Source organism: Parasteatoda tepidariorum, chromosome 7, assembly GCF_982258835.1.
Source record: "Parasteatoda tepidariorum strain Cologne lab strain chromosome 7, Ptep-v5.0, whole genome shotgun sequence".
Classification (NCBI taxonomy): Eukaryota; Metazoa; Arthropoda; class Arachnida; order Araneae; family Theridiidae; genus Parasteatoda; species Parasteatoda tepidariorum.
Genome location: NC_141761.1, coordinates 47,790,694 through 47,815,088, shown reverse-complemented (window position 1 = coordinate 47,815,088; position 24,395 = coordinate 47,790,694). Strand labels below are relative to the sequence as shown.

Genomic DNA, 24,395 nt, shown 5'->3' with positions numbered 1-24,395 from the left:
AGAAAAATGAAGGCATATATCGACACTTTTTTTATCTACATATTCTTTTATAACGATAAGTAAAGTTAAATTTAGAATCCCTGAGTTTAAAATATGTCGATAATGGCAATTTGTTCTTACTTAATCATTAGGAAACATCGACCTTAAACGCTAATTACTAAAACAAAATAATAATTTAGGTTCATAATGACATTAGAAATTTTACAATTGTTTATAGACATTTAAATTTACGATGATATAATTTATAGATATTTAAATTGAAGAGAATATAATTTTTAAAAAAAATCATAAATATTTAGAATAACTACATTAAAAAATATGTTATGAAATTAGGAGAATTTCAACTATATACTATATATCTTATTTATGCTTTTTATTTACATTTTAATTTTATTTGACTTTATCCATTTTTTAATTCTTTTCACCTGCCTTTCTTTATGAAGTAACGAGGCGGTTTCTATTTAGATAATGAATTTTTATAAAAGTTCTTTACGACAGAATAAACGTATTGCTGTTTTATATTAACTGTGTCATTTCGGAATCCATTCTTTACATAGTTGTTCATTTACTTTAGGGAACACGCGAAAATTTATACTTTTTCCTTTTGTTTTTGTATCAGAATTTTTGCAAGTTGCAATCGCGCAAACTGGCATTTCGATAATAGTTTTAAATTCTTGTAAATTCACTGCGAAAACTGAGGAAAGTCATTATAGAAAATAACAAATGTCTTAGAATATCTCGCAAAAAGAAATGATCCAATATTAGTTAGAGCTAGTAAGGCCCAACTTTCCGTTCTTGAAGTAAAAGTGCGAGCTTTGCGCCAAAGTGACGTCACTAGAGTGACGTCGGAGGATCGGCGCGGCGAGAGATACTTCAACGGAGTGAACCAGCCCTTCTATTCTCTTTAGCCCTGATTTATTGAGGTGTATGAAGTGTCACATTTTAGTTATACCTAAGCTTATTTTGAGGTTGTTTAAAGTGCACTTCAAATTAACTAGCTCACTTCCCAGAGTTCAGTGCGAGCCGGCGGATAGCGTGTTTGTTGACAATCGAAAGTCTATGTGAAATTCCGTGTGTTTGACATTTATTAATTAAGTTTTTATCACTTTTTATCAAATATGCTTCGATTTTCAAACTTAAGTTTTATTATTTTTGTTTTAAAGACGCGTCCTGATTTTAAATAATTAAAGTCAGAGGATATTCTTAGAGGCTATTGTTGTAGGCTTAGCAGTAAGAGAGAACAATCGGAATATTTCTCGTTGCTGTTAAGGGTAACGTTACTGGTGAATCGTTACAGCAGGTTACCCACGTTTTATATTGTTTGCTATTTATTCCAAATATAACTATTTTTTTATTTTGCTTAAATGTATATGTTTTAACGTAGCAATATGCAAACTGATTAATAGAATAAAATTTTCATAATTTCTCTTATAAATAAATCACTGAAAATTGAAAGAATTTAAAATAGCAATTTTGCTCTGAAATTCTAATGAATTGAATGCTAATCGTTTGCTTGGATATCTGTATGCAAAGTTTATATTGTTGTTTATGAATGAAAATATGTATAAATAACACTGCATTTTAAATCTGATTAACATGCGATTTCTTTTTGTAGAATATATATATATATATATATATATATATATATATATATATATATATTCTCACGAAATATATATATATATATATATATATATATATATATTCTCAGTTTCATTCTCACGAAAACTGTCATTTTTCAGTTCATAAAATCCCAAAAAAGTAAAGTGAATAAAAAGCTCTGAAACTTTCTATATTAATAGAAATATGTAATGGCATTATAAAGAAAGTATATATCCTATAAATTATACTTAATATTTAAATTAATTAATTTTTTAAATAATTAATTTATAATTATTAATAATTAATTAATTAATTTCATAAATAAATTAATTAGTTTAATAAATCAATTTATTAATTTATTTTTAAAAGTAATTAATAAGTAAATTAATTATTTTCACCATTTAAAAAGTGAGGGACTGACACTAATAGTGAGGGAATGATATTTTATTTTAATACATGTTTTTATCTAAGTTACATCTACCTAAAGTTTGAAAATGATAACATACTAAGTATATCTAATATTTATTATAATTTAATCTTATATATTTAATAGTTTTTACAGGTTTGGGAAATAAAATTGGCTGGCACGATTGAACAAAAAAAAATTTAATAATATACTCATCTTGAATCATTCCCTCACTTTATACACTAGTGAGGGAATGACGAATTCAATAAAATTTAAAAATAACAGTTAGGTTTTCTGAAGTCAATCACATACAATTATATTCATACAAGAAAGCAACATATAATTATCCACTTTCTCGATGAAGTTGTATTTTATTTTACTCTAAAAAACGACATGAGGGAATGACAAATGTAAAAAATTTTACCTGGTTTGATTCATTCAAATTTATTCCACAGCAAAGCTTCTTTAAGTTGAAGATGGAAACATACTGCAATTTTGTTCTATGATGCCAGTTGTTAACTTCTGAAGTTTTTATTAAAATATTTTTATTCTAAGATGATTGCAGGTGATAAGAACATTGTTGTGAGGGAATGACGCGAAACACTGGGGACAATGTTTAAAATAGTGCTGTATTAATATTTTTATCAGAAATTAAATTTAAAATTTATTTTCTGAATTCTATATTTCAATATTCTCAAATAAAAAACACAAATTTGTAAAAAAAAAAATTTTATTTCAGAAACAATTTTTTTCTTTTTTTAAATCAGCAGTGGGGACAAGTGAGGGAATGACATATTGGTATATTTTTATTACCTAAAATTAATAAAAAATAAAAATTGATAATTTTATTTTTATTCTTTTGTTAGCTTACATTCTGAAGGACACTTTCCCTGAAAATTTTTTTTTCGTAAGTTGTAAAACAAACATAAAATATACTGGGGACATGAAAATGACTGTTTTTGTGAGAATGACCCATATATATATATATATATATATATATATATATATATATATATATATATATATATATATATATATATATATATATATATATATATATATATATATATATATATATATATATATATATATATATATATATATATATATATATATATATATATATATATATATATATATATTTACAGAGCTTATCCACAAGTTCCCTGATATTGCTGAGACGACCTAGAGGCTGTAAATAGCACAAGTGCCGCAACGAAGAAAAAGTGGCTAGCAAGCTATTGCTCAGCCTTTCCCTGGTGAATACTTCTGAACCAAAAAGAAAAAGTAATCACTCATAATAAACTACAGAATTGATGTAATTGTTGATAACATTAGTTTGCCAGATATTTGATAATTGAAAACAAGTAACTGTACTAGCTCACTTTTTCATGTTTGATCACAGAACTGTTATTTTCCCCTACATGTTATTTTTTCGCAATTTACACTTGTTAATGATTTAATAAGCAGATTGCTATTACTTATTAGAAGATTAAGCAGAATTAAATAAATTCTGATTTCAAGTTTATATGACAATTTATTTCAAGGTTATGAGCATTTTTATGCAGCTGTATATGGTTCACAACTTCGAAAATTAGCGAATTTTGGAAATCTTAAATTTTTCAGAAATAAGTCAGTATTGTTTCTTATGCAATTTTAATGGTGAATTAAATAAAAATCAATTGCAAATAGAAACATTTATTTCTTGAAAGTAAGTGCATTTTTTTTTAATTTCATCATATATGGGATATGTTTTTATATTTAAACAAATGTTTATAGCAACTAACAATTAGTTTTATTCTGTTCGGCATTATAAGTTATATAAAATATATTTTACTCAACTTCTTTTAAAAGTATTATTTAAAATCGTATTCTCTTAAACATTTTCCCCACATAAAATTGGTTAAAACTTCTAAACAAATGCTCCTTATCAGCTTGTGTTTAGTTTTATTCGATTGAGTGTAGAAAATGCATTAAATTGGTTAAAAACTTTAAAATTTTAATTTATTAAACGATTGTTGATTCTTGATTACATTGATTAAAAAAATATTAAAATTATTATTTTTTAGGAAACTCTGATGTGATTGGCAATAACGGAAGTCCTTTTCAGAATCAACGTCAAAAATTTATAAAAAATGCTATTAGTTCATGAAGTCTGACAAAAAGCTTAAAAATATGGCCTAGGTTTATTGAGTTGAAAGATTTGTACGAAAAAAAGGAAAGAAAATCTAATTATCAAACTTACAAGTACCATAATGATACCAGATGTATAGGAAAATAAAAAGTGTTAAAATATCATAATAAGATTGAAATTATATATTTGAATTTCTATAAAGGTTGTTAATGGTAGTACATTCTTCAGTGTATTTTATTTTGTGGCTGTTTAACCTGGTCACAGTTTTAAACGATTTTAGCTATGAGGATTGAATAGAAATGACAGAAGTGGAATGCCATTTATCTGAAAAAAAAAAATAAATTCGCATCTGGTTAATTTAAATCATGAAAAAATAATTTCTAATATTTTAAAGTTTGCCACTATTTTATAAGTCTAAATTGAGCACACAAGCCTGCAAATGTATGTAAATCCAATAAACCAACCATAAAAATTTTATCTGCTTCAAAAAAATGTGAAAATGGTTATTAAGGTCAGCATGTTTCACGCACTCAAAAATATTTACCCATTCTCAAGATTCGTCAGACGTTCACATTTCTGCAGAAGCAACCAATCGCAAAAAACTTAAATGGAGCATTCTCAATGCATGTAGTTTGTAAATGCGATTTCTGCAAGTGCGAGCAACTCGTCATACATGCAATGGACAACTAGAAATTTTTTTATTTCGTGACGTAGCTAAGTTAATCGTTTACCGATCTTAAAACCAAAACGTTAATATTTTCCTCATAAAAGTCACTTTTTTTTGCTCAGAATGTAAAAACTGGTTCTAAAGTGTGCGAAGAGATTTTCTCTTCCTCATAAATGTACAAAGCAAAGCTCGATTTGTAAGAGAAACAGTTGAACCTCATTCCTTGCTTCGAAGATAGTCGTACTGATGAGGCAAGCATTAACATCAAACTAAAATAGTTTAGCTGTTCCGCCCCGTTCGCGTTGTGAATTTCTAAACATTCGTATATGCATCAGGGACATTAAGTTACCATATGATCGGATCTTAAAGGGTCTCTTACTGCATGAAACTCGCACAACTACAATCCCCGTCGACTGAGTATGTGAAGCAGATTGGTAAAAAATATTGTCCTGAAAAAGAAAAACTCACTAATCAGGTTCTCCTTTTCTTTCGACGGTTAATCGGATGTGCAAGAAATTTGTACAGTGAGAACTGTCCCTAAGGTTTCTGTTATGATTTATTTATTCCTTTACATAAAGCAGACTTAATGGAAAAATAAGAAAACAGAGCTAAGTTCAATTTAAACCCCTCTTTCCACACACCCTAGAGTTTTTTCACTCTTCGTCTTCAGAGACTGTTCTCACTACCTCAAATTTCCGTCGCACTCCTGAGAGTAAGAAAAAACTGCATTTTATGGGTCATTCCTTCAGCATCTGATTTCTCTAATGTCGCACGCGCGAATCGCATAATGGAAGATTGCACCAAGGATTGCTTTAATGCACGTGAAAAAAGTATATCATATCAACGCATGTGTGAATTTAATGCAGCAAGAACAAAAAACTTATTGCGCAATGTTAAGGAAAAAGAGTCTTGATATACACAGAAATAGTCAAGAGGAAGCATTTCTCTGTTAAATAAACAAAACAATCCAAAGCACGCGGTTCAACCATTATTTACTATTTTGATTAGTTGTAAAAGTATGTAAAAGAATGGATACTTGCCATTATAACAGTTTATTGTCTAAAAGCTTATTTATTGACAGCAAGAATGATTCTAATGAGGATTCAACTACCGATGAAGAAATTGATGTAGGTGAGGAAGATCCTGTTCCGACTGAAAGAGAATATGCTGTCGAAAGTGAAGAAGAGGAAGAAGACAGTGAAGATGACGACGACGATGATGAAGAAGACAGTTCTGATAGTAATAAATTCATTAGGAAACGTATAGTACCTATGGTTCCAGCACGATCTCGTCAGAATGGAAGAACAACTAAAACTGTCAAAAAGGTTCGTGAGTTGTAGCAAAAGTGAATTATTGTATTAGAAGCATTTCTTAAGTATGACGTAGTGACTTTTAGTGTTCTAAAGCATTTATATTTGCTGTAAATTCACACTACGCTATAGGCTTCCAATATTAATTTCCCATTATTATTTCAGTGGTAAGATTTGCGAATGCAAAATGAATTGAAATACCCCCCCCCCCTCATTCTTAAAGAATGTGTGGTGTAACTACCACTATACATGTTAAATACCAATTCTCTAGTATATAAGACATGTTAACTCGATTCCACCAGAGGTACGTTTTGATAAATGAAGGTTGACATAGTCTATAAATAATTACCCCATTGGTGACCTCCTGGCTCGATAAGAATTTGTCAGTATTGATGGATGATCCAAATTAAACAGTTGATTAGCTTAAAAATATACTGCTCAAATAAAAAGAAATTCAGGTGAAGTAAATAAAGTCTACCGGTCAATAAACAAAAAATGAAGAAAGAAAAAATAATGAGCGAAATGCTTTAAAAAAAATGAACAAAATCAAAAGAAGAAAAAAATGAGAGAAATGCTATAAGCAAAAAAGGAAGAAAAAATATAATGAGCAAAATTGATGTAAAAATAAATAAATAGCATGAATCAACTAATACTAATCCGTTCATCGAATTCGCAGATAAAATTCTGAAAGGGGAGTAATGTGGTGTAACTACCACTATAAATGTTAAATACCAATTCCCTAGTACATAAGACATGTTAACTCGATTCCACCAGAGGTACCTTTTGATAGATGAAGGCTATAATAATTCCCCTCAAATGCTTAGTTTAAAAATTTCATTCCAAAATGTGCCCATTATCAATAAAGAGAAAATGTACAAAATAGATGCCTTTCATTTGTACACATGTAGTGACAGAAACACTATTAAGCTGGCTCCCAAATTTTTGAGGGAGGCTAAATTAAAATGTACACACTAATTCTCTAAATTTCATACATAAAAATCTTATTTGTCAATTTGCTAATCATATGCAAAACAATTAATTTCTCTCTTGATTTTATATTTCTTGAGTTTAAATTGAAGATAATTATTGAAAATTTTATTTATTTGTCTGAAATATTGAAAGAGACATTAAGAGATTTCTAATTATTAAGGGGTACATGTTGTACTTGTCATCTGTCTGCTGAACGACGCCTATGACATTCTAAGTTTTTTAAGAAAGAAACGAATCTTGATTAATCGATATTAGAAACTTGCGAACAATGCTTCTAGACAATATACTTATTTCTTGAAAAATTTATAGTAACCTCCAGCTAAACAATGTATGCACGTAATTCCATATTGGTACTTGCTGGGGTCAGTTGTCAAGTGCAACTCTTTAATTCTTAAATTAAAATATATGGTTTTAAAAGATTAAACTTAATATTAAATATGTAATACATACTTTTATGCTCCTATATGCCAGATTTTTAGCAAGATTCATGATGAGCTGTGATCATTTTTTAACAAAACATTGTGCACTATTTTTTCATATTTAGTAGTAGTGATGCAGGACCATTTTTAAATGGCTATACGCAAAGACTACAAAATACAGTGTTAGAGGCCAACATTAACATAATGCTTAAATTATGAAGACACAGGAAGTATTTAGATTCTGTTTGAAAATAATATGAATGAGTGTTTCAAATGTTAATTTATCTGATAATAAAAATCTGGTAATAAAAATAATTGTGAATAAATATGCATTTTAGATTTTAAAGCAAATAATAATAAATTTAAAGGCATACAAGAAAAAGTAATTTAATTTTATGTGTATCCGAATAGTTAACTTTCACTATTATTAAAAAAATAAGAAAACAAAGTTTGTTACGTATCAGATAAATGTGTTTGTCATTGAAATTTTGAAATTATAATTTTTATTTATTTATCGTATTGATTTTTGTAGTTTTCTTTTATTCTGTTTTATTTTATTTGCACAAATAAGCGATTACATTTTAATGTAAATGCTAAACCCTTTGCATAGGCAGAACTTTAACTATGAATTGATTACATTCTAATACTTTTAAGAAACACTGTAAATTGATCAGTAACTTGCTGTTATAGAATATGGCTGAATAAATTTTCTGCCATTTTTTTCTAATATTTTACTAATATGTAAGATTGATCAAGGGCTAATTTGAAAGGCTTTGTTGGTTAGTTTTGTAATAAATCATTAAAATAGTCTCTATGTTGCAATGAATTAATTCTTCCAACAACAAGAAAAAAAAAACATTAAATAGCTGATAAAAAAAAGTTGAAATTCTTGATAATGCCTGAAAATTCTTTCCATAGGAAAATTATTACATCATTTTGATATTTTATTTCTTGTTTTTAATCTATTCTGATTTTTAAAAGCCATCTTTCTTCATTTTTAGAAAAGAAATCATAACAATATGGAGCGAGTGCGACGTGAGAAGGTTTCAATGTGCTATGCTGTTTTAAGAAGTGCTATTGGTGTTAAAGATGTATATTGACTTTTGTATCATTTTAAAAATTTTCTTATGATTTTTGTTACAATTTTTTCTAATTAATTCTATCTTTTAATTTATATGTATTTTGAGAAACATGTAATAGATATTGGGCTCTAATTGAGTGTCAAATTCAGCAAAAACTGTAGAGGAGGTGCAAAAAATAAGTTGTAAAGCATCTTCTGAGAAATATAATTCTCCTGCTTGGAAACAAAAAATCTTCTGCCAGTAGATTTTTGCTGGCTAAATTATAACCTCATTTTATAAATATATATACATTTTTAGAAATAATAAAGAAAAAATGTTACTGGTTCTTTGGACCAATAACCATCATTTGTATTGGTTCACCAACAATATCACTGAAGTGGCTCCCCAGACATTACAACATTCTCGGAGATGAGAGAGCCAATCGCTTGGCGAAAAGCCGCTTTCGCTCTCTACTACAATCAGATCTTCTCCACCACTGTGAGGACGATTGACTAATATATCAAGAATGTGTAAGATGTTGATGTTGTAGGAAAGATTTGGTCCAGCCTCCTTCGTAATCTTTTACCCATGGACCTCCGCCGGCAGATTTTCAAGGCAAACTTTTGTGCGTTAACTAGGCAGGACTATCTTGAGACTCACCTTCACCAATTTGGTGTTTCGGAATCTTCTGACTGCTCTGTTCTCTTCAGGCGAAGTGATGAGTTTTGAACACTTGGCAAATTGTGCCTCTATGACTAATACTATTTTACCTATTGACAACTATCTTTTGAAGGCTGTTTTATACTGGACTGCTAGAGAGGAAATGGCGCATAAGGCCAATCTCCTGACCTAGGAAAAAAATCAAACAATATCACTGATCCATTCAAAATTTAATGTTAAATATATTTGTACATCATTTAAAATCATTTTCATGCTTCATAATAACATCATATTTATAAGTTTATTTTGAATAAAACTTGATTAATTTTAACAAATGTATTTAACAGTTGAATAAAATACTTAATATTTCAGTTATTATTTAAATAAAATTTAGAAAAATAAATATTAATGTTAAATAATAATGCATACTATGCAATTTAATTTGTTTCATCCTGCATCAAACTCTAGCCATTTTTAATTTAGCAGCCAATAATTTTGAAATTCACTTATACTTTTTTATCCTTTTATTTAATCAATGCATTGTGCAACTTTTTTTAAGAAGCTGATCCCATTATTTACAATCAAATCATTGAATTATGCTACTTTGAATTATTTCATTACACTCTAAACTTTATCATACCATTCCAACTGAATAAAATTACTATCATTCTACAATCTGTTTAAGGCAGATGCGTTGGTTGTCCAAAAGGGAATGTAGTGGTCTCAGACCAAAAATCACCAATGACTTCAAATGTTGATGTAAAAATTTCTTTTTATTAATAGCTGAAAGCAAAAATAAGATTATTTTTCAGTATCGAATTACATTGAAGCTTTTCCTTCATACAGTTATTTGATTTGTCTTAACCAAAAGCCTTGATAGCTCAAATATAGCACTTTTTCTGGTTTTAAAATTTTTTGTTTTGTCTATCAATAGATATAATAATTATGAATGTTATGATTAAACATGTTTAAAGAAATAGAGAATTCACAGCAGATTTTAAATTTGAATTCATTGTCAATCTACTAATAACATTTTGCTCCTGAAAGGTGTAAATTATATTCCGAATCAAAATTTGCTCATTAGAACCAGATTATTATTTATTAGTACAAAATATTTTTTATTTAGATAATTTTCATTAGAATGAAATGATAATCAATCGTTAAAGTTTTTTTTTTCAGATTGAATCTTTAATACAAGGATGAGATTTTTCGGCTTTTTAGCGGATTTCCGCTTTTTTCACTTTTATCTCTTGAAGTTCAGCTTTTTTATCAAGAATTCAGATTTTCTAAAAATTTCACTTTTTTAAGTATTCCGCTTTTTCTGAAAATTCACTGATTTTCAAAGAGAAACAGAAAATTCAAACCACATAGCTACCAATCCTTTCTCATTTTTACTTATTTGAGCTATTTTCTCCCCTTTTACAAGCAGCAGATAAGATTTTCCGAATTTTTTACCCGCCCTCCAAATAGATCCGATTTTCGTAGTTCAAACAACGCTGTTTCTGACAAGCCTTTTAGAGGTCCCAAGCCTGGAATCTGCTAATATCTCGATTCTTATTCACACAATTTTAATATGAAACATAGCTTTTCTTATTCACGCGATTTGAATATTGTATGTTGCGATTCTTATTTACGAGATTTAAAAATCCGATATTGTGATTCGTATTTACTACTTTTTAAAAACCTATGTAGCAATTCATATTCACGTAAGTTTAAAATTCAATGTCTTGATTTGCTCCTGTGGTTTATAATATCAAACATTGATTTTCTTATTTATACGTGATTTTAAAAAAAGGCATTGGGATTCGCTTTCACGCATTCTAAAAATTATGCATCATAATTCTTATTTATGCAATATAAAAATTTTACATCATGATTCGTATTTACGCGATCTAAAAATTATGAATCGTGATTTGTATTTACGCGTTTTAAAAATTCTATATCCCAGTTTGTATTTTCTCATTTTCAAAATCGTATATCTAGTTTCATATTCATGTGATTTCAAAATCCATAATTGTTATTCATATTCACGCAATTTTAAGATCAACTATTGCGATTCTTGTAAGAAGTAAATATTTTTTAAAAATTGGTTACTATAAAGGTGACTGTTTTTCTAACGTCGATTATTAGTATATGTAGGTGTGACAACATCAGAGAAACTGGAAGGGAATATATTCAAAACTTACATTCTGTGCTTGCAAAGAAGAAAAAATAGGATTTGTCACAAGATATTTTTAAGATGGACTAACGACTAAATATAGCAAACATAAAAGATATAGCAAACAAAAGCAATCACTTAAAAAGGGATTTAATTTAGTTATTTTTTTTTTGGAAGAAGAGTTAATTAACTCATCATCAAAAATTTTATTTATAATTGCTGTTATTTATGCTATAAAATGCAAAATTCTTATCAAATAAAAATTAATTATCTAAACAGTTGCAGATTGTCATGTAATTTTTCAAACTAAATTAGCAATTTTTGTATGTTAAGTAGTTACTATATATTTCTACTTCACTGTCAGAGGGCTCTAGTTAGATTAGACTATAATATGAACATAATGATTCGGTCCACTGTTAAAGTTTTTTTTTTCAGTATAATTTAAAAAGTAATATTACTGATATATTTGCTATAAATCACATAACAGTATTTATTAAAAGAAATGAAATATTAATGTATATTCTCAGTAGTTTTAATTTGGTAAACCAGGCAGTTTTTCAAGTAATAATTGTATCTTATGTGAACTGAGGAAAAATATAATTTCCAGCTTTATTTTTTTAATTGGCAATTTTTATTTTCACTAAATATTGAGTATCAATGTAATCATTTATATAATAATAGATTCCTACACAATTGTATGTCAACACATTATTTATTACCTTAAACTGTCCGGAATTTATTATTAAAGGGTTGTGCTTGCATAAAATTTACTATCGTTGAAATTCAGCTTTTTTACCTTTTGGCTAATCTCATCCCTGTTAATAGGAATTTTTTTAGGAGATATAATGCAATAGCTCTTTTTTATATTAGAAAATCAGATTTCTTTTTTGTCTCCTAAAAAAGCAATATAATCAGTATAAGAAAGCAATGTAAAACAGAAGTGTTGCTTGAGAATGGAAATGATGATTATCATCCTCTGTGAATGTATTGCGATATAATTTACAAGAATTTCTTTCATGCAATAAAATATGAGATAAAGTAAAGGGAGATTGCATATCTTTCTTGTTATAAGAGGTTTTCCATCATTAGGTAAACATGAGTATCACAACTTTATTGTGCTTCCCTGAAGGGCTGATTATTTAGTTTAGATAGGATGATTATGGGATTATTATTTAAAAGCCATATGCTCAGTGATTTGCTGAGTTTATGCCATTCACATTGAGTATTAAATATTTCAATAATATTGCGGGGGGCTTTTATGGAACAACTTCTATGTTAAAATTAACGAGCATAAAAATCTGACTATATGCAAACCCCGTTAAGTTTAACTATCGAATTCATGATTGAAAAAGCACTTATAACCGTTGTTGATCAGCCAACCCAATTTTATGGGTTTACGACTACTAATGTTCAACGCCGTAGCCTTGTAATTTTGAACCTAATCCAGAAGACAAGGGAACTCCTGGATCGAGTATAGGGAGAAATTTGAATTCATGGTGGACGTTTTGATGGAACTAACCCGCATTTGTGTTACATGGAGAGGAAGACCACGAGAACCTCCCACATTTAGCCTGACGGTTAGGGGACTCTAACCCATTATCCGTCTACCACTGAGGATATTCCACGTCAGCATTGTGGTTAAAGCAAGCCGGATGCAGAATTCTCATTGACTGGAATTCGAACCCGGTTTGCCTCATTGGAAAGCGAACGCTCTATCCCTTGGGCCATCACGGTTCTATACTGTCTTATAGCCTTTTTTGATTAAACAGTACTAAATAAGATTTGAAATAATAAGATGTGTGCAAATGAAAGTAATAGAAAACATGCTTTTCACTGCCCTTAAACGAGTAATTTATATCACTCTTCTTTTTTTAATCACTTAATGGTCTACAGTTTAACTTGATTGACTTTATAATATATATGAATTTATCTTTCTGCTGGTTAGTTTTACCGTGTGAAATATTTGCAATGGAGTTTACTTGCTAAAATGATTATTTTTTATAACAATTGATGAGACTTTTGTTTTTCTCAATTTATTTGGAAGTAATGCCTTTTCAATAAAACTTTTAAGTGCAAATTCGATAATGTAATTTCGTTTTTTTTTAGGTTTCTCGTAATAAGTCGCTGGAAGTAGCGACTGACCTTATTAACAAATATAATGCCAGGTTGAGAGAAGTCGATCAAAGAATAGAAGATTATGAAAATAAAATTAAGAACATGATGGTTGGTGGTAAATATAATGATTTTTCTAAACTGTTCATAATGAGTTACTACTTTCATTCAATTATTATACTACACATATTTTGTATAGATATATACAGTTGTTAACATTAAAACATTTAACAGTAATTCCTTCCATGTGTACTATTTTTCAATTCTACTCTAAGTTGTATATGAATACAATGCTTTTAAGTGTTTATAATGTGAACATGTTGAACATAAAATATTGATTGAGCTGACTGAAGTTTCCGATGGGTTGGAGAAAGTTTTATTGCATTTAATGGACCATTGTTTCTGCTTCCAGTCTGTCTATTTACTTACACTGAATATTTTAACTGTTGGAAGTCTAATAATTTGTTTCAAACATTTTGAAATGACATTGCAACAAAATTAATTCAAATGGCATTGTTTAATGAGTTAAACATTCCAATAGTCAATCCACTATTCTATTAGCTGCTGCGATTCTGATCTTAGTTCTTAAATAATCCTCATAGCTATATGGAAATATCAGAGTTCCCACGGTACTTTGAAAAACCTTGAGAGTCCTTGAATTTGGTTGAAAAGAATCAGGGCCCTGAAAAGTCCTTGAATTCTGCCATTGGGTACTTGAAAAGTACTTAATTTTTTAGGAATTGAAATACTACTAATTTTTCACACAAAAAAAGTAGTAAAAAAATAATGAATAAATTCAAAGGAAAATTATAGAAATTATGATTAATGCAATTTTTACTGCTTGAAGTGAAAAGGGGTTTGAAGAAGATGCAATACTTTTCTCTCCTAGATTTTTCAGACCAGATTATTGTTCATCTCTCTGATGTTTTGAAAGCTGAAATTTCTATCCAATTTTAGGTTTTGTAGTCATAGTTTTTGAATGATATATATAGTGTTTAATTGATTTAGAAATATGTTCACTTCATTATTATGACAGGTTAATATTGGTATCCTATTTGTTTTTTCAATTTACGCGCAACGAAAATGATCTTATCAAAATGATTTAAGAACCACACATATAGCTGTTCTATATTAAGTACCTTTCGAATCACAAATAGCAATTTGCATCATAATGATCATTATTCACATGAAAGCTATTAGCTAATCACACAACCGAATTCACATTAAAGTGATTTATGTGTCTCACATTATGATTTATGTCTTGTTATTTCGAGCGTTTTGTATCATTTGCTTTGTTATTATTCCGATTTTAAAAAACATACACAGCAATTCAATTTATAAATCGCACCTTACGATACGTGATTTACACAATCTTCGAGACTTACTTCACTTTTCTTATAATTTTGATTTACATATAGTATATCTAAAACTAAACTGAACTCAGTGGTGCGACAGTGCCAATCTCAGTTTTCTTGACCTTGGGCTCTGGGGCAAAGCGCTACCACTCAGCAACCGGGCGTCATATAGAATGTCTAGGTTCGTATAAATGTGATTTAAAAATAATGTTTAGTGAAAATTACGCATATTCACAAAATTTTAAAAATCACGCTTCACATTTTATGGATATATTTTAAAGAAAATAAAGCTCGGTAAGTCTTAGTTAGCTATCTGTAAAATATTGTTCTACAATAGATTTTATTATGTTCAAAATACATTACTGATATTCTGAATAACAAAATGGAAAATTTGATATTAAAATTGAAACAGATATGTTAAATGGATATATTTTCATAATTTATCTAATTATATACATTTCCTGTAATCTAAGATTTGATCTAACATATTAAAAAAAGGTATTTATATTTTAATAACCGTGCAATTACACAAACTTTATCAATTATTTACTATACTTGTTTAATGTAATATGCATTATACATTCATTCAGTTACATTAATTCTAATTCACTTCATTACATTTTTCATGAAAAGTTTCACTGATGCTAGTTTTAAATGCTGGCTAGTATCCTATATCAATTGGAGTTTTTTTTTTTTTTTTTTGTCAATTAGAATTTTTCAAAGTGATTTGAAACAGCAATGTAACTATCAACCATTTGTATTATTAGCTGATAAATTTACTAAATAATTTTTTACTTGTTGTCAAATAAGCATTGTGATTTAAAAATATAAAATTTCTGCTTCTACGTAACTGTAAAATCTGGTTGACATGGCATATAACAATAATACCGAATAGGTCCTTGAAAAATTTGATTTTAGGTCCTTGAAAGTCATTGAAAAGTCCTTGAATTTTTTTTAAAAATTGAGTGGGAACCCTGTGTCAATTTAAACTAATTTTTTCTCTTACCAATGTAATCTTACATAAAATAAAAGTGAAATCGATTTGAATGTACACATGAATTTTTAAGGATCCATAGACATTTTCTAAACAGTTCAAGTTTATTCATTTGAACTTATACTTTAAAAGTTCTAACTAAAAACTGAAGTTTCTTCCGGTTTTCAGTAAAGAATAAGGACTTCTTATTTGGTCACCTATTAATTTCCATTATTATTTTTTGGTACATTTTTTGTATAATGTTACCACTGTTCTTATGCAGTATTACTATCTTTGTTTGGAACTTAGGTAAAATTTTACACTGGGATGCATTTCTTTCTTTTTTTTTTTTTGCGATTTTTTTAAAATAATCTATATCAAAAGCTAAAAACAAATCATATCTTGACAAACAAAAGTTGTTGGTAAACTGAAGTCAAATAAAGCAAAGAATATCACGGTACTGGGTAACTGGAAATTTGGTTTCAGCGAAAGTGAAAGAAATTTGTCGCCAAACCAAGACTTACCCATTTTTAAATTCTAACCAAAACATTTGTTTCTGCATGAATAGAAATTCTATGATGACGCTGTTTATATATTTTTAAAGCTATTAATACTTTTTATCCTTGTTTACATTGTAAATATTTATTTTAACAACTTGTCTTATTTTGTATTTTTAACTTGTTTCATTTTGTAATTTAACAATTACAAATTGCTTCATCAGGATCTTTTAAATGGTTTGTTTGTGAAAGTGACAAATTCTTTTGTATACAAATATACTGTTGTCATTTAATTACTACAGTGCACCAAAAAAAAAGAAAGAAAAAAAAAACGGATCACCCTGAATAACTTTTGATCTAATGATCAGATTTTCTAGTTCTAGGACTCAATCTTACTGGCTCGAAGGGATGATCTCAAATATGCTAATTTATAAGTGCAGACGATATTTTAAGTTGCAAAATCAGTCACAAAAACATACTTTCCCTGAATATACATACCTTTTTTGACGGATTCGGATTACTGATGTTTGATCAGGAGAGCACTCCAAAGTTTGGACCCCTTAATGTTAATTTTATGTTTCTCGCTATATCTCAAAAACTACTTTTTAATTGAAAAATTTAAATTCTAATCTAAAGATAATTAAATTCTAATCTAAAGATAATTTCATGCAAAAAATAACTTCTAGTAAATATTTATTAAGAATGGTCAAAAATTTTTTTTTAATTGTAAGGTATAAAATTTTTTACATCATTTTAAAGGATATAATTTTATATGATGAAGTACAAAATTTGAGCCAAATCGAACCAATAGTTCCTGAGAAATCGAATTTTAAGTATCTGACTTATTGAGACGCAGCTGTGTCCCAATGAGGAACCTGAATGTGTTGCTAATCCTGTAATTTTGATTATTTAGAATAGTCTATAATATAAACACTCGAAAATCAACTCAGTATATTCAAAATTGACTTGAATTTCTTAAAATCATAACTTAAAATTTGCTTAAAACGAAACTAACTTCATATTGCTCGAGAAGAGGCAGGGATTGCTTGTGCTTGTCAAAATTCACATCCTGTGTAAACATAATTAGCCAAACCAAAGCTTGGTCGTAAGGTGAAGTGATGATGTTTACAAAGTGGTTTTGTTATTGGGATTTTATTTTTAGGAGTTTTATTTTTTTATTACATATCTTATATTTGAGAAAATTGTGTTAACATTTTGATTTAATGCAAACATACAAGGATATTTGGTTTGAGAATTGATACTTTCTTATTAAAAAATATCAATTTTGTCATTCTGAAGTGTTATAAGTAAACTGGTCTATACATAGAAAATGGATCTATTTGAGATTTTGACTTTTAAAATTTTTACTGGAGACAAATAATTCTTAACACAAAATTTTATTTATTTATAGCTTTTTTTTTAAAATTCTTGAAACCTTCTCCCCTAAAAAACTACAAGAAATAATTATTCATTTGTTCATTTTCCTTATGTGTATTTTAAAATTTTGTGACATTGTGAGCTGAAATATATTTGCAAGATACATTTTGCAAAATATAATTCATACATCATTTGCTATATATATATATATTATATATATATATATATTATATATATATATATAACACAATAGCAAATTGTTTTTTTCTTGTGTTAGTGTGTGTTTATACCATAGAAAATTTTAAGAATTTAAAGTGTGACGTAAATAAAGTACTACCTTTTCTTGAAAAAATAAAATGAAGTAGGATTTTTAAATTTTTCTTTTTTAAAATTTAAATATTGTTAAAATTGCAAATTTTGTTTTGAAATTTGCTGGTTTAGTGACAATGGAAAAATCATTGATTTTGTTTCTTAAAATTTCAAAAATTGCAGAAAAAATTTGGAACATGATTTTTGAAATATTTTGAGAAATGTTTTTTTTTCCTGTTGGATTCCCCTCCCTCTCCTACTGAGAAAATTTCTGTATGTGCCCTGGACAAAATAAAATAAATTGATAAATGCAACGAAAAAAAAACTAATGTGAAACTACTTTCCTAATTTGTTCTTTTTTTCCCCAATAACTTTTAAACAATTTAATTTTTTTTATTAACGATGGTTTATTTTACATTACATACATTAAAATATGAATTCTTTTAAAAATATCAAGCTGGCTCGATTACAGACAGAGGAAATAGAAATTTATACAATTTTAAATTAAAAGTTTTTAAGGAAATAATTTTTTCAAAAAATATCTCACTTATTTTATTATTCACCTCTAAAATATTTTATTTAATTTTTATTAGAAGAGATGCAATTTTTTATTTTAATTCTTGTTAACTTTTTCCTCTGCCCAACTACAAAAATAAAATGAATTATTTTTAATTCTTAAATTTCGATTTCAATAAAGTAAATAACATAAGTACATATGTTTTAAATGGAGAAGTTAAAGCAGAACGAAACAAAGTAGGTCATTTAATGAAAAAAAACTATTCATAAAAGAGAATATCCTGTTCACGGTTTCTGTTTAAGAATAAAATCCTTTTATTTCAAAGATTAAAAAAGGAAAAAGGGATTAACCTAAAGGTCATTACATAAATATATTAATTCAGCATAATGAATGATTTCTACAAAGAAGCTAAATCCAAAGCAAAATAATCTTATGAAATTAAAATATTAAGAAGGCAAAAAAATAATTTTTAGAAAGTTCACGAATATATTTATTTTATCATCAAGTTTAATGGTTCAAAACTAATCCTGTCATCAATAGAATTTTCTTATCTGTAATATTAAGTATTTTGACTGTCATAAAAACTTGTCATACTTGCAATACTCATCAAACTTGCATTATGCTGTACTCTTAGCCGTGATGGCTCAGGGGATAGAGCGCTCACCTCCCAACAAGATGCACCAGGTTCAAATCCCAGGTAGGGCTGGTAATTACGAATTCTGCACCCGGCTTCCACCGACCATAGTGCTCTTATCAAATAGCCTCGATGATAGGCGAATAATGGGTGAGAGTCCTCTTGCCATTAGGGTGCCTGTGGGAGATTTTCATTGTTTTCTTTTTTATTTAACAAAAATGAGGGTTAGTTCCATCAAGGCAAATCCTCCATGAAGGCAAATTTCTTTCAATATTTGATCCAAGAGTTCCTTTGTTTCTAGATTAGGTTCAAAATTACAAGGCTACGGAGTTGAACATTGGTAGTCGTAAATTCAAAATTGGACCAGTTGTCGACCGTCGGTTATAAAGTAAAATATGCTGTACTCATTACATAGAGCTTTTACTGTATTTTGGTGTAAATTTTTTTAATGTTATGTGTTTTACGCTTATTAATTTTTAATTTATTTTTCCACTATACTAAAAGAATTTAAAGTTATACTCTTCGCAAGTAATTTTTTTTTTTTTTTTTTTTAAATCCATTTTAGTCTTACCGACTCTTTCTATTCGTGTAAAAAATTTCTGAATGTTTATTGAATTTTGTAAATATTTGTCAACTAATATATATATATATATATTACTTAACTTTTTTTTTAATGACACACTGATAAAAATGGTATGTTAAAAGTGATAAAATTTTCTACATTATTCTTACTCTGGGGAATACAAATTTGTATTGCAAATATCAGAATGCACCAATCAGAGTTTGGAGATGGTGTTTATTTGATATTATAAACTTAAAAATTGTGTTGTGTAGTTTGATAATTTGTTTATTGTTTTTTTTTTATTAAACCTTAACTTGGTGTTTTGAATTTACATAGCAAATTTGTGATTTTTTTTCACAAGATTTATTTGACCAAAGTATCTTCCTGTATGCAAATTGTTTTCCAAAGGTAATAAAATATAACTCTTTCAACATATTATAATTTTCCAATATGTTGGCATTTTTTTTTCACGTGCAATCAAATTATATATATTTAATTTATCAATATATCTGGCAACATATATGTATTGCAGTGCTCTCACTACAGCACGAGAATCTCGCCTATTTCTTTTCTTTTCTCGCAATAAAAGACGATTAACGCGAGAAATTCGTGCACTCTATAAATCGCTTTCAAAATGCACGAATTTTGAAAAAAATTTCGTCTTTTGCCATTTTGAATAAAATCCGTTTCACTTTTCTTTCTTGATCTTTCATTATTTTAAACATCGGTCCTTGTTATCTAGCTTCGCTTCCCTATTTATCAATATTGTTCAGAACCGGTGTGAACAGCAGAGCACCCCCCCCCCCCGCCTGAACCACAGAACCCCTTTCAGAACACATTTCTCTGCAACCACGTGTTCACTGTAGGTAAGGTTTCTTCATGTAAGACGTTTAAATTTTTTGTGCATGAATGTAAGATGGACAAATACCTTGTTAAGGTGACATCTTCTACTCCGTAACGGACAAATGAAAATGAAACAAATGTTGGTAGAAACGGTCAAAACTAAACAAATACGGATATTTTTCATCCAAATAAATATAATAGCTGATGAAAAAGTAGATGTAGAACATTTTCCTTATGATGATGCAGCAAAAATATTCAATTAAAAGATGTGAAAAATGTATTATAGTTAAAGAAATAATTTTTTTCCAAGTCTATTCGTTTTCTTTTAATTTTTAGAAATCTCACATAACTTTTTGAAATCTTGCCCTGTTTTTGAGAAAGGGTGAGAAATTCTCTCCCATGTTTTTTCTGTAATGAATACACTGTATTGTTATAAATATTGTTCTATCAACAAAAAAAAAAAAAATCATTCATTCTTACATGTGTCTGTAAGATTCATTAGTTTTGCATATATGTTTAAAAATTCTCTTTCAATAATTTTTTTACTCTCATTTCGTAGACAGTGAGGTGCCAAAACTTCCTTGGCAGGATGAAGGACATCATTTATATTTATATTGAATTATATTCCAAAACATTTCTACTTAAACTAAAAATTTTTTTCAAGTATTCTCTAACAATAAGTTATTAATTAAAACATACTTTAATAATATAAAAATGATTTTATGAAGGAAAAATATAAAATGATAAAAAGGAAGTGTTTATAACTATAGAAATTGTAAATTTAAAATAACAGAGATTTTTACCAAAAATTACTAACTTGTAAAAATAACTAAAAAAAATTGCTGATAGGCTAATAATTTAAAAAAAATGTATGCAACTGCAATTAACAATTTTATATTTGACAAGAAGTGCAAACTGCACCTAAGATTATATAGAATAATAATAAAACGGCTTAATTTTATTTCTTCTAGCATTATGAACCAAGTTCTTCTCAAGTTAGAGTGATTCAGAATGTATTTCTAATTCTAGGTTTGAGTGTCAATGATTTTTTAAAACTTTTTATGATATTTCATTGTAAAGTTGTTTCTGTTCTTTATTTTTGGTGCCGCTTGCATCCCTGTAAAATGCATAAATACGAACATTTTAGTGCCAAAACAGTGTGTGTGTATATATATATATAATGGGTTGGGTGGCCCTAAGTATGCTTGGTACTCTTTTTATCGACCCACTGAAAGAATGAAAGGCTGAGTCAACCATGCCTGGTTCGAGGATAGGACCCAGAAACTGTGGCCTGAGAGCGCTATAATTCTGGAATTAGAATATGTAAGCTTATATAATCGTGCCTCGGGGAACACTAGAATGTTTCGATGTCAAGGGACAGCATTTTATTTGGAACAAAAATGCTGAGTCGTCGAAACCATTGATTTTAAAAACACTGAAGCCTGAGGTAAATTATTTGTATTTCACATAAATATAAAGTAATAATGAACAAAGATTTAGCTGAATAGCATTTTTATAGCTGAAATTTCATGCCCTGTTATAAATAATGAATCAGCTAGTGTAAATATTATTTACTAAATATTACTTGTTACAATATTAATATGAATGCAAAAGTATAAAAAAAGAAGAAGAAAAAATTTGTGAAAAAAATATTAAAGATTGAGTTTGAAAAAGAGTTGAATAGATTAGACAGCGAAAGTTATTAACTAAACAATATAGGGGGGGGGGAGTATAGTATCAAAATTAATACTGTATAATAATTTGCAGCAATTTTAAACTCTTAAACTAAAGAACTGATATTATCACATTGCTAATCAAGACCAAGAGGACAAAAAATATAGCATTTAAGAAATGTGCAAATTGTCATGTAGTAATGGGATGTTGGTTAGCAAAATTTTATTTAAAAAAGATAATTTGACCACTTAAAAATAAAATTATTAATATATAAATATGCGACAGCAAAGGAAATAGAAAAGACACTACTAGCTTAAGTTTACTTGACAGAACTTATCACAAAAATTAATTTGTGAATTAATCCCTAATAAGCCAGAAGCCACATTGCAAATTGCAATATCCAACGTCAATCGCAGTACCCATTATCAGTCTATGAAAATAACATTTTTCCCTTTGTTTATTCCTCAACCTCTTTGGAAATAATATTAAAACATAATTTTTTTTAAAAAAAATTCAAAAAAATGATAAAAGAAGAGCAGAAAATTACAAATCTGAGAAAAAAAATCCTACATAAGAAACGAAGGAAATAATTTTGCTACAATAAATGCATGTTGTACAGTGTATTCTGTAGTGATTAGCCATAAAATATATTTTTTGAAATTTTTTCAAAAGTGAAGTAAAAAAGAAAGGCATCTACATCAATAGTTGTATACTACTACAGTGATTGTGAAACAAAAGCGCTTTTGAAATCTGACGAATCATTAGTGAGGAAAGCATAATAAATACCAATTTGATCACCAGATAAACCTGCATTTCTTAAAATTATCTTTTAACTCCTCTATCTTCTCAATACAAAAACTTTGTAATTCAAAATATGAGTAAATTATGAGATCTATGGTATAATTAATTGCTATATCAAGAATAGGTATGTGTCACTCATTAATTTAATCTCTCTCTTTTGGTTCTTTAATCTGCTCATTCATTGATTCATTAATCAATAGGTTTTCTGATTCAATAATTTTGTGGAAGATTATTTAAATGTGTTTGATAAGATGTTTTCTTAATCAAATTTTATTTGAAAAAAGTTCTTTTTTTTGGGGGGGGGAGGAGGAAGTAATGCCATTAGGGTTAAGATGAACTTAAAAGGGTTCGCTTTAATTCGAATTTATTTTTATTTTTTTATAAAAATATTACAATACATAGACATTTTGTATTAACTATGCATGATCGGGCCTGTAGTCAAGAAAGGGTCAGTTCGACCTCTTAGTTAACCAGGTTCAATTGTACAAAGCAATGTTGCAAGCACGTAAATGTATGCATGTTTGCCACAAATATTGATTTAGACATAGTTTTGAACTCTTTCTAGTTTACTCCTTATCTCCTTAAAAAATTTTTTTAACAGTGTCATTATTTTTAAGAATTTTTTAAAAATAAATTATTGCTTTTTATAAATATTGTTTCAAATACTTTATTCTTATAATATTTCATCACATGTTCTCCTATAGAATCATATAAAAAATAAACGAAGCTGAGTTTATACCTGAGTTTATGTTCTTTTTTTTTGCATTAATAATTATTTTTTATGCGCATAAAGTTTTAATTTTTGTACCTATAGAAGAATAATTTAAAACAGTTTTTTCTTCAACTTTTCATGGATTATTTATTTTCCTTTTTGCTGCAACTGTATATGTAATGAAGTTGATTGCATTTATATTCATAGTGTATAATTTATCTTCTTTATTTTATCTGCATTTGTATTTTTCTTTTTTAGATGCTGGGATGATGCCAACTCAGAATAATGGAAACAAATATGCTAGACGCTAACAATGTTCGTGCTAGTGTTTTGGACTGTTATGTTTTCACATTTTGATCTAATATCATCTTTTTTTTAATATTAGAATCTCTGTTTCAAAAGCAATCATTCACTATATTTTTACTGAATTGTGTAAATATGTATTTTTAAGTTTTCTCATCTCATACTTAAATTCACAAAATTAATTACGTATTAAAGTGAGCTTACGATTATGTTATTCTTTGTTTCATTTGTCGCATACACCATCTTTCTCACGCAACTCTTGAGAAGAAAGTGTAAATCACTAGAAAATATTTTTAATAAAAATTTAGTCTTTTCACTA

At 28.0% G+C, this 24,395-nt stretch overlaps 1 protein-coding gene across 2 annotated transcripts; it reads left to right on the top strand.

Annotated features, from left to right (window-relative positions):
- The first annotated feature begins 5,714 nt into the window (after positions 1-5,714).
- LOC107443325 (uncharacterized) lies at positions 5,715-24,395 on the top strand. Of its 2 annotated transcripts, none has more exons than XM_016057150.4 (4): positions 5,715-6,134; positions 8,530-8,619; positions 13,514-13,637; positions 24,032-24,395. In XM_016057150.4, exons 1-4 carry the CDS (start codon positions 5,838-5,840, stop codon positions 24,082-24,084), a joined length of 564 nt encoding a protein of 187 aa, XP_015912636.1. In that variant the 5' UTR covers positions 5,715-5,837; the 3' UTR covers positions 24,085-24,395. The 2 variants fall into 2 exon arrangements, with proteins under 2 accessions (XP_015912636.1, XP_087023945.1); XM_087167819.1 differs by having other exon boundaries at positions 5,718-6,134; positions 13,514-13,630.

Excerpts from the sequence above, each read along its gene's own strand:
- LOC107443325 (XM_016057150.4), top strand. The coding sequence starts at position 5,838 with ATGGATACTTGCCATTATAACAGTTTATTGTCTAAAAGCTTATTTATT. Across the intron at positions 8,620-13,513 it reads GTGCTATTGGTGTTAAAGAT|GTTTCTCGTAATAAGTCGCT; the intron begins GTATATTGACTT and ends GTTTTTTTTTAG. Across the intron at positions 13,638-24,031 it reads TAAGAACATGATGGTTGGTG|ATGCTGGGATGATGCCAACT; the intron begins GTAAATATAATG and ends TTTCTTTTTTAG.